Source organism: Saccostrea echinata, unplaced genomic scaffold (assembly GCF_033153115.1).
Source record: "Saccostrea echinata isolate AGI-Se365-2 ecotype Australia unplaced genomic scaffold, CSIRO_AGI_Sech_v1 ptg000004l, whole genome shotgun sequence".
Taxonomy (NCBI): domain Eukaryota; kingdom Metazoa; phylum Mollusca; class Bivalvia; order Ostreida; family Ostreidae; genus Saccostrea; species Saccostrea echinata.
The window spans coordinates 3,867,179-3,879,237 of record NW_026889753.1 but is presented as its reverse complement, the minus strand read 5'-3'; the positions used below and the strand labels follow the sequence as shown (position 1 = coordinate 3,879,237).

Genomic DNA, 12,059 nt, shown 5'->3' with positions numbered 1-12,059 from the left:
ACGCAAGCACCTTGCAGGAAAAAAAGGGGGTCTAAATGTAATTAGTACTTTGTGCCACATTTCCGTAATTATTTACATTTTATTTCAGTTCTCTTTTGATTCATGGTTCTACTATTTATTTCTATGCTTACGAATACCTTTTTAATCCAAACATCTGTTTATAATAGCATATTTTACAGACAATGTTATCTATTGTATAGAAATTCTATGTGGAACTCGAAGTGTTTCTTTAGATTAATTTTTAGATTATTTTATACTTTATGCTTAACAAGAAAATTTGAGTTTCCCTTAAAAATGAACTAACGTCCATCATCTCTCTGTTCACTAGATAAAAATTTGCTTTAATTAATGTTCATAATTTTCTAAAAGAAATTTAATTCATAATTTAAATCAACACCATTGCAGCATAACTTGTGTGGCAAAATTTGATGAAAATGAACTTTTAAATTGACAATTTTATGAAGGAATAAAAGTAATTTATTTCCAAAAGAGTTGTCTCTCTTATTAGCGAGTCAGTGAACCTTAATTATAATTACACCATTTCATAGATTATAGATCAAAAACATTTTATATGAATTTATATGATGCTGGAAATAGAGTTTTGAATAATTTCACCCGAAATTGGATTTTAGAGGAAATATTCACCTTCTTGAATTTACAAACTTATTTCCTCAAATCACTTATTCATATTGATAAGAGAGCCATCAACACCTCCAGACTGTCCTAATCTATCAGTCAATCTACAGCAAGACGTGTAAACAACAGTCTTGTCTTTATCCTGGGATACCATAAAAAGACAAATCAACACAGTCTTAAAATATAATGAATAAACAGTTGTTCATTTACATATTTACATAAATACTTCTATTCTACTTTTGTCTACATACTTACAAATAATATTTTATTCATAACTAGCCTTTTTTTTAGTAGCAATTGAATTCATATTTCCAAAAAAAATTTCCAATGCATATACATGTATTTATGCTTATCTCTCAATGTCTCTGTTTTTAGTGGAATTATGCAAAATAAAAGATACCATTCACAATATTGTAGTATGTAATGGTTCTTATTTTTATCAGTACATTTAAGGACAGATGCTAATTTTTTTTTTTTTTTTCAAAAGTTATGTAAATGTCAACTAAATCTAAGAGTTTTTTAAAAATAAAAATGAATAAGTTGAGCTGTATAAAGTTTCATTTTTTTATTCATGTTTATTCATATATTTTTTCAGTATTGTAATGTTCTATAAAGATAAAATAAATGTTTAGTTTTATAAGGGTGATGGCAAGAAGGAAATAAAATCTGAACATTAGAAAATGTTTACAATTTCTCAATATTTTTAAAGATTTGGTATATGCATCAATTACAATCAAATATGTCCAAAAATATTTACCAGCATGTACCTTAACAGAACTTAAAATATTTATCAGTATATATTCCTACTTATATTTAACAAGAAAATCTTGTAGCTACAAAGAAAATATATGCAGGAACAAAAGCAATATAAATTCTAAAGCTGGGACGATATACATGTATCGATAATATCAATTCTGTGAGAGGACGATACGCTTATCGATACATATGTAGAAATATCGAAATACATTGTATTGCCAAAAAAAAATTTGACTTCTGATTTCTTTGTTTACATAACATTTTGGGTTTAATATACATAATAAATATGCTAAATATTAAAATAAATATGAAATACAAAATAATTACCATAACACCACTTGTGTAAAATTTTTGTTTTACAACAGATATACAACTTCTTTGAATAAATTATTCTTATTTGTGAAGAAATGTTTTGTTCATTTCAATACAAAGAGAAGATTTTAAAACCAGTTCAAAATATTGTGATACATATCGTATTGTGGCTCAAATATTGCGATATATATCGATACAGAAAAAGTTGTATCGTCCCAGTCCTAATAAATTCAACACAGATACAGATTTTATTTCAGTAATACAGTAAAACATATTTATAGGAAATATGAATATGCTGTACATTCCTTATTTTACATTTATTTTATAAACATCATAAAATAATTCAGACGTGATGTCAAATCACAAGAACATGAATTCATGAATGGAGTGTTGATCAGGAGATTTTACATATATTTCAGTACAACATAAAAACGAAAGCAAGTAATTTCATTTTGTGCATGGTGCTTCTCAAGTAATAATGCAATAATAAATTCCTCCAGTAGGAATCTACAATCATGAACACTAGTTTATAACGGAGTCTTGATTTATCATAGAACTTCAAACCAACAAGTTACCAACTACACATACCTGGTAATAAATTAAGGATATAACATCACATTTTTGGAATTCTGAGGTGGTTAACTAAATCTATGTTCTACTGTTTTCATACTTTATTCAATTTAAAAAAAAGTGTGAAAGCTGATGGAATTAGATTTCTGTAAAAAGCGATTTACAGATATACATGTACCTTCATTTAAAATCAACAATAAACTTAAATGTTTTACATACATTGCATAGAATAAAGGTATTTGCAATCATGTTTCAAAATAAAACCAAACTATTCAATAGACTGGAAGCCTGATTTGAATACATGTAATGCACACTTACTAATTATAAATAGAATGAGTAAATCAATGACTAGTTATCCCCTGCCAATGCAGCAAAGGGGTTTGTCCCTGACATAAGGTCCCCCTCCTCAGATTCCTTCTCACTCTCTGAAGAGTTATCTCCCTTCTCAAAAACTTCAGCTTGCTGTATTTCTTCATCAGTGCTCTCCCCTTCACTTTCATCTTCATCCCTGTCCTCAAATTTACTTAGTTCCTCAGACAACTGTTTAGTTTCCTGGTGGTGGATCCATAATTCTGAAAGACAAGTTTTCATGTAGACCCAATAGTCACATGGTTGTTAGAGAGATTAGACCCAAATAGCAACTTCTCATGTCTTCCTGGCAAATGGAAAAACAACCTTGAATGTTACGAAGGTGTCCATGACAGCCCCCCTTTTCATAAACATTGAAATAAATGTAGGGAGACCTTTTATCTGTAGAATCTGGAGCTTAATTTCACAGAATGTAAAAATACATGTATTACCTAACATGTACTACAGAAAGTACAATCATCTCTGTCTATCCAAAACTTTAATAAACAGGAAGTGACTCCATTTTATATAAAATTTAACATCCAATGATGTGAATTCAAAGTATTTTTCCAAGCTATGTCAGAAAGGCCTAAAAAATGCAATTGAGGTAGACCCTGCTTAAATGAATTGTTAAATCTGGAAAAAATGTTAACTTCATTCAGAATATTTGTTGAAAATCTTGCTTAAATCTGTACTGAAGACTGATATTATGATATTTCAAAAGTTACCTCAAAATAACATTAAAGATTTTAAACTTTAATATTACAAATGGCTGCCATAAAAACAAGGCTAAGCCTACCCTCCTCAGCAGTGTAGCCTGGAGGCCTCAAACAAAGGCAGATTCTGCCCACCAGAGCCATCCGTAAGAGATGATTGGCAGCCCTGTAGGCATCTGGTCGTGCTGCCTTGGCTGTCAAAAAACCTTTCTTTAGGGCCCAAGCTGGAATAAAGCATATATTTTATTGAATTACAATCTTAAGTTTCTGATCATTAATCGATTCAATATACATCATCTTAATTTATAACATTGCAAATAATTGTCTAAAAACATACAGAAAAAAAAGGAAAATGAAGAAAGAATATTATTAATTTCTCTACTTCAATTTATTCTTTTTATGAATTTCATGCCATTCTGCTTTTAAATGATGACATACGATACCTTCACAAATATCAAATGCAGTCCAATCATCTCCTTCATCAATATCTGGATGCTTCAACTTCAGCAGCTTGGGCAAATTAATTCTTTCTCCCAGAAATCCAATCACAGAATATGGCTCCCTAACTTGAGCAATTGGAAAAATTCCTGCAATTATCTGCAAAATATTTCAGAAGTGTCAATTAAGCCACACACTTTTTTTTTAAACTTAAACAAAAAAGTTATACCTCATATCAAAAGCATACAATGTCCATTGAAATAAAAAAAATATATATTAATTTCATTCTAATACTCAAAAACAATATATGAATATTGCCACTCCTGATGTTTCTGAACTGGTTAACTGGTAATGGACTCAATGGTAGATAAACAAGAGGCCCATGGGCCACAGCGCTCACCTGAGTAACTTTGGCCTTGCTGTTTTTCACCTAATTCCTCCTCCCCCCCCCCCCCGAAGTTCTTATTGTGGCCCCGCCCTACCCCCAGGGGTCATGATTTGAACAATTTATAATCTACACTATCCCAGGATGCTTCCACATAAGTTTCAGCTTTTCTGGCCCAGTGGTTCTTGAGAAGAAGATTTTTAAAGATTTTTCCTATATATTTCAATGTAAAACTTGGATTCCCTATTGTGGCCCTGCCCTACCCCCGGGGGTCATGATTTGAACAATTTATAATCTACACTATCCCAGGATGCTTCCACATAAGTTTCAGCTTTTCTGGCCCAGTGGTTCTTGAGAAGTAGATTTTTAAAGATTTTTACTACATATTTCAATGTAAAACTTGGATTCCCTATTGTGGCCCCGCCCTACCCCCGGGGGTCATGACTTGAACAATTTAGAATCTACACTACCCCAGGATGCTTCCACGTAAGTTTCAGCTTTTCTGGCCCAGTGGTTCTTGAGAAGAAGATTTTTTAATGAGCCCACCCAATTTTTGTATTTTCTTGATTATCTCCCCTTTGAAGGGGACTTGGCTCTTCATATTAACAATTTAAACTCCCCTTTAACGAAGGATGCTTTGTATCAAGTTTGGTTAAAATTGGCCCAGTGGTTGTTGAGAAGAAGTCGAAAATGTGAAAAGTTTACAGACGGATGGACAGACGGACGGACGGACGACGGACAACAGTGGATCAGAAAAGCTCACTTGAGCTTTCAGCTCAGGTGAGCTAAAAAATACAAGCTATGTGTTTGAACATTGAGCCAAAAATGCTCATTAAAGCCATGTGGTAACTTAGCTCCAAATAACACAAATCAACAATCTGAACATAAGAAAGTTGTAAGATGGTCGGAAACCCATGGCTGATCACGCTTCATTCCTCTTTCTGTCACCCGGGTGATGGAGAGAGGATTGAAGCGTAATTATCCGTGGGTTTCTGACAATGAAGACAGACAAGACAAACACTACATTACCCTGGCTGACATTACATAACATATAAACACACATGTATGACTTCACAATATAATTTATGAGCCATGTTTAAGAAACACTAAATTTCACAAATGTACAAAAACGATTTTACACTAAAGTGACGCTTCATACTCTTAAAAATAGTCCTGTCTGTAGTACTCTATGTTGATTTTACTCCTAAGTTGCCAGATCTGCAGTGATTTTATGCCTGAGTGGCCCTACCTGTAGTGATGTTGAATTATTAGCCACACCTTTAGTGATTTAACACCTGGGTGGCTTTACCTGTAGTAAGGTTGAACTATTAGCCACACCTTTAATTTAGTGATCTTATACCTGAGTGACCTTTCCTGTAGTGATGTTGAATTATAAGCCTCAGCTTTAGTTATTTAACACCTGAGTGACCTTTCCTGTAGTGATGTTGAATTATAAGCCTCAGCTTTAGTTATTTAACACCTGAGTGACCTTACCTGCAGTGATGTTGAATTATAAGCCTCAGCTTTAGTTATTTTACACCTGAGTGACCTTTCCTGTAGTGATGTTGAATTATAAGCCTCAGCTTTAGTTATTTTACACCTGAGTGACCTTTCCTGTAGTGATGTTGAACTATTAGCCATACCTTTAGTGATTTAACACCTGAGTGGCCTTACCTGTAGTGATTTGTCTACAAGAGAGGGAAAGACTAGACCTGGACAGTCACAGAGCTTGACCGTAGGTGTTAGGAGGATTGTCTGGAAATGTTTGGTGTGGCCTGGGGTCTTGGAAACACTCACAACCTGAAGTATTAAAAATAATCTTTGCATGAATTCTATATATATCTTTCTGGTATACTTTTTTTTCAAAAAGGTACCAGGCATATCATACAAACCTTCCTGCCCACCAATCCATTCAAAAGAGAGGATTTTCCGACATTAGGATATCCTGTATAAAAGAAATACGAATGTGGTGTCAAATTTTTTACATGAAGTTTCTTACTATAGCACAATATATATAGGTATTGTAAAACTGAAAGTATGTTTAGGCTAAAAAAAATTTTTCCAGATGAAACAAGAACACTATCTCATATTTGACAGTGTTTACACTTACCTACACAACCAATGGTTAGAACACCCCCCTTAAACATCTCATGACCCTCCTTTTCCTCTGAAGGAGGGGACTCATCTACAATTTCCTCTTCTTGGCATATGTCTGCATGAATTTTCTCCTCCCAGCTTGACATGTCAACTAAAATATTTGTTATATATGTAAGTGACTTATATTACACAAGTGTAGTTCACAATTGATGCTGATTTGAGACAATATAACATGTCAAATACCTTTATTTCCAACAATTTCTTGACAAACTCTAAGTAGTTGCAGTGGTCCTACGGAGTCTGTATATCTGTTGATTTTTCCCCTTTTAAAAACTAAAAAATAAAAGGACTTTTTGTGTACCAGTAAACATGAAATTGTTAACTCTTTCCAATGAATTTACAAATAATTTGTGAATAAGGTACAGCATTTTTCCACAACTAGATCATTTAAAATCCCTCTTTGTGTTGAAGAAGTACTGTAAACCAACTTTTATAAATGCGTAATATCCACAAGTTTTGCGACTTTCTTTTACTCACGAATATTTCTCATCGCGAACCAATTGTTCATCTATGTATTTATGTAGAATGTAACTTCGGTTGAGAAAATAAGTAGTTGCAGATTTCAATCTGAAGAATCACGAATAAAAGATGTCACGAATAATAATTGGTTTACAATAATGAGTCTGTTTTTATGACTTTTTTCCTACTGATGGCCTTTATTCTTGATTTTTCTGCAAGAGGGAAACAAACCAACAAAAACAATTTATCTTAATCACGTAATATAGATGTATTTTACCTCTCCTTTGTTGCTGAAGCTCACCACCTTTAGCAAAAGCTGCTTCTGAGGGGTTAGAACTAAAAAGGACAATTCTGAGTTCTGGGAACTTTGACTTGAGATAGTGTTTCCAAGCCACAGTCAATGCCCTTGGTGCAAGGTCTATCTTATTGATAACCAGTATCATAGACTTTCTCAGAGTTTCTGTCACATAACTGTATAATGCAGGTGAGAAATGTAAGACCTGGAAACGTAATAAATTACATGATAGAATTAAACTAAAAATATGTCCATTTATAGAAGGTACATGAATGCCTTGTCCAAGGTACATTTGTATTGTATTTTTGCAAGAAAGTTATTTGGTATTTATAAGCAAGAAAAAATTTTCACCATTTCTGCTTATTGTTGTATGTAATCTTTTGTAATAAATGAAATTGTCTTGCATAAGGACACGAAAAGAATCTTCACCAATAAAAAGTGATTTATAGTATCATCTAACAGCTAAATAAAGTCTTATTGTTGCAAGTTCATTTGCTTATATTTAGCAAATTTATGTATGATCTCTTCAGTATGCATGGTAAAATCCTCTTTAAGAGATTTGGAATGGAATTTCATGAAGTAATCCTTTAAAAAATTAGAAAAGATGAACCAGGAGCAAAATATCGAGAAAAAAAAATTGAATTCAATATCATATGGAAGGTCATGGTAAATATAGGATCTCTCATGGTTTGTATTTTGATATGATTTTTATCCAGTGAGTTATGTGTTTTCTATCCCAGAGCCTTGGAAATTATGTATAAGTTTGATTAAAATATTATGAACAGTTTCCTCTAAATGGTGCAAATTACAAATTATTAATAGTGAGGTCAAGGTCATATGGAAGGTCAAGTTTATAAATTTTTGACACAGTTGAATAGTACTTATCAATTTGTATCTTTGTATGAATTTCGGTGTATATATCTTGAACAGATACTCTAAAACTAACATAAATGCAACCGAAATAGTTGGTTTAAGGTCATAGGGAAGGTTGAAGTCAGAAGAATGTTACACAGAGGAGTAGCTCTTGTCAATTTGTATCTTTGTATGAAGTTATAAGCCTTTTGTAATACCCACACGTAACATTTGCCTCTAGATATTCTCTCATTTGTAGCTGGGTAACAAGCAGAGAGACAACATTAGTGTTAATATCTCTTCACAGAAACAAACACACGGGACACTATGCATACCGGAGTTCTGACATCTACAATAAGGAGAACGACGTCGGAGATCTCCAGCACCCTCCAGAGTTGTCGCCATGTCTCCAAGTTCATCTCAAAATAACTCAGCTCTTTAGGGGAGTGTTCTTCCATGATTCCACTGATATATTTCTTAAAAGTTAATAAAATCACATAAAATACTGAATTGGTACATTTGACTTTGATAGCACCTTTGTATTACTATCTTTTATGATAAATGTCAGTAAATTCGAATGTGAATTTAAAAAATAAGAAATAATGAAAGTTCTTTTATAAAACAATTAGAATAAATGACATCATGATCCTCTAATAAGTCATATAAAGTTTCTTGTATGTTAAGTATATGAAATTCACTTTATCAATTCTATCACTAGAAGTTTAATTTGATTGTATCACAATTATTTTTCAGTAATCAAAGCTTTATTGGTTACCTGGAAATATTTCTCTTCCCTGGCCTCTAGCTGTCCTTTTGACATGGAGTAATCCCATGGCGGTCTCTTAGGAATATCCAAAACAGATCCTGGTCTGTACACACTCTCAAAATCAACTTCCAAATCTGTCTTCAAAAGGAACAAGAAAGCCCTGTCATCTTTTGAGATTATATTGAAAAAGGTGAATGAGATTTTTTCAATTTTCCTAGAATTTAGTAAGTAAATGTTATAGTTCATCTTTAGTTACATGTATGGAAGCCCTAAACACTACACATTAAAAAGCTCTAGTTTTATGTGTTAGAGTGACCTGCTCTTTTATATAAAATACAATAAACAAAAATCTACAGTACACCCAAATTGAAATAGATTATTCTGACATTATATCAAACCAAGATAAAGTAATTGAATACATAATCTGCATGTATTTTCCAAATGTAAGCAAACAACAGTGATTTTTGTACATTAATACTTCACTGTAACGAACACATTTTTCTGGGGGAAATGTATTGCAGGTAACTCATGTTGAAAATGAATTAATTCAATATGCACACCTTTATGTGATATAATTTCCTCAAAGTCCAAAATAACATTTTTCATTGTGTTACAGATTCCTTAAATGTATTTTCAACAGGTGAATATGATTTGTAAAATAACTTAGAGTTTTATTCCTACTGTGAACAGATATCAATTTAATATACATATATTTGACTGGTTTAAATCTAAGTAAGTATGGTTGGACATTAATTACGACAGTATATGATAAACGGCAACCTCTTTCTTAGGTTTGATTGGTTCCTTCTTTGCCCGCAATTTTCTTGCATTTATTTCATCTCTACTTTCTTTGAAGAAATGAAGTCGGTATCTACAAAAAAAAAAAAAAAAAAAAGATCCATAATTACACATTCATGTTTTCATCATTAACACAACTTATGTGTTAATAATTTATTGATGAGTTAAAAGTTTGATGATAACAGTATTAAGCATGTTGAAACTTTGACTATCCCATAATATTGTAAGAGCAGAAATATTCGTTTCAGATTTAATTTCATTTATTTCCTTTAAATCCCACACAAAATTTTTATATGACTATATTCTGAATAGGGTTACTTTTGAAACAATGAAATTTCATGCCCACATTACATTTTTTGATGACAAATCAATGAAATTTTATTCCCACAAAAATTTATGCTTCTATAGTATTCCTTTTTAAAATTTATGGAAAATATGATGAGAGGAAATGTTGATTACTGTAAGTCATTTGCCAATTTAGTCGAAGTTTCCAATTTGCCAACACTTCCACATTTTATATAATTTGATGCATATCAGTCTATCACAATGCAACAATGACCATATAGGCATATACATTCCTCTGATGACAAATGAACAAATAAAAATATACATTATGACATGAGATATTGATGCTTTGTTGTTCTGTAAAAGAATAATCAAATATGTCACTAAATAATATTGACTTGTTGTGTTAGTTAAAAGACAGTTGCTGCTAAACCATTTATCAAATGATGTGCCCACGTCATGCACATAATGGAAAAATAAATCTCTCTCTATAAAGATTTCCAAAAGTAGTTTTTTTTCCTTTACCATAAGCATGATAAGACAGGCAATAAATTTAGATTTTACTTTGATGCTTCTGTGGTGTATTTACTAGAAGAATTCAAGATTTTTAAATACGCTCACTTTTTGGCATCAAGCCATATCGTGACAAGACCTTGCCTGATGAATAAACGATGTTAATTTCCAGAACTTTTCAACGGCTGATGGATGATAAATGTCATTTAAACAATAGATATTTAATTTACTTGATTATTGGTAAATACTCTCCACCCCTCGTGAATGAAAAACTGTCAGTATACTTACCAATAACCAATTAGTATCTATTATAGTGTAACTATAACTTACCTGTTAGGGTCGTATTTCTCATTCCCAATATTTACAGGTTGTTTGTTGACCTCTAACCTAGATGTATCTCTGCTGGCTGAATGAGCTTCTTCACTATCATCACTACTATCATCCTCTGAAATGTAGAGGAAGGTATGTTATTAAAATAACAAACATGTTTACTTTACCAAAGAAACTGGGTTTGACATTAACTTTTATGAGGAACTAGACCAGTCGGGCTACTTCCCATAATTTTTACTAGCCCTGACCAAACTTGAAAATTTTCTTTTTATTACCTGCTATTATAATGAAAAAAAGTTTTGAACCATATTACAGTGTATCTCTCGCACGTTTTCAGGTATACATTTTGACAGATTGTTCCATAGGTAGCAGCCCAATGAGCCCTGCATAGGTAGCAGCCCAATGAGTCAATTAGAGAATATTATGAGCTTTAAAAAACATTAATTAAAGGAACTTAAATAAAATTATTACCATAAATATACATGTTAATAAATTAAAAACTATATTATTCGATGACTATTCATACAAAATGATACTGAATGAAGCTAGTTTCAATCGCGACTTGTTTATTACAGGCGGGCTCAAAAATAGCGATTGTGTCATGCAGGAAGTTTTCTTTTTCAGAGCAATGTCTGTGTTTGCAATCGGAAAATTAAGAAAATTTCTTTAAAAAGTTTTTAGTGCATTTATTTGAAAGACTGAAATGAGGGTTAACATTTATTTCATCCACACAACCAGTCGGTCTTAGGCTATTTCATGAACATTTAACACGACTGGACCACGCATTCACTAGACTGGGAGTCAAACCCTGTGAAAATAAGCTAAAATAAAAGCTTGATATTTGTTTGGGTTTTGGGTTTTAAAGCATATGACTATATGACCTTATATTGTTTCATACATATTCATATTTATCGATAACATCTGAACATGTTTAATCTGTTAATTAAAACCCAGGCAATGAGGCTGATGTATATTTTTTAATAATTTACTGAAAATGTCACTGCATCTACATACATTTATCGAATATTTAAACAGAATTTTGTTTGCTTTTGTGAACACTGTAGTGACTTATTTTCATTTTAAAGTCTTTTTCAGTCTTACATTTAGGATTGCGAATTTCCTCCAAAGGAAAAATGTTAATTCAAATACCTTACCCCTTTTCTTTCGTCTACGCTTTTCTTGCAACTGAAGTTTCTTCTGCTTTGAACTAAACGGCTTTTTACGAGGCATTAAGTTTAAGAAAGCGTCTTTCTAAGCAAAGAAATAGAACCCTCCGTGAAATTGATGTTTACATAAAACCGGAAGTTATGTACTTACTTGGTTACGGAGTAAATTTTGTTAATTTTTTTTATCTTAAAATTAAAAATAATAAATAAACAACTATAACATCATTCAATGAAACTAATATATATCAAATATTTTTCATTTGGATTGCAATTTTGC

General features: G+C 31.9%; 1 protein-coding gene across 1 annotated transcript; it reads right to left on the bottom strand.

Moving 5' to 3' along the window:
• Positions 1-2,465: 2,465 nt before the first annotated feature.
• LOC133179026 (guanine nucleotide-binding protein-like 1) lies at positions 2,466-11,890 on the bottom strand. The gene is made up of 13 exons (XM_061313705.1): positions 11,771-11,890; positions 10,617-10,731; positions 9,471-9,561; positions 8,700-8,828; positions 8,260-8,400; positions 7,055-7,277; positions 6,502-6,591; positions 6,272-6,409; positions 6,054-6,106; positions 5,836-5,961; positions 3,782-3,935; positions 3,422-3,562; positions 2,466-2,846 (listed from the first exon to the last, which is right to left on the bottom strand). Exons 1-13 carry the CDS (start codon positions 11,844-11,846, stop codon positions 2,623-2,625), a joined length of 1,701 nt encoding a protein of 566 aa, XP_061169689.1. The 5' UTR covers positions 11,847-11,890; the 3' UTR covers positions 2,466-2,622.
• Between the last annotated feature and the right edge of the window lie 169 nt (positions 11,891-12,059).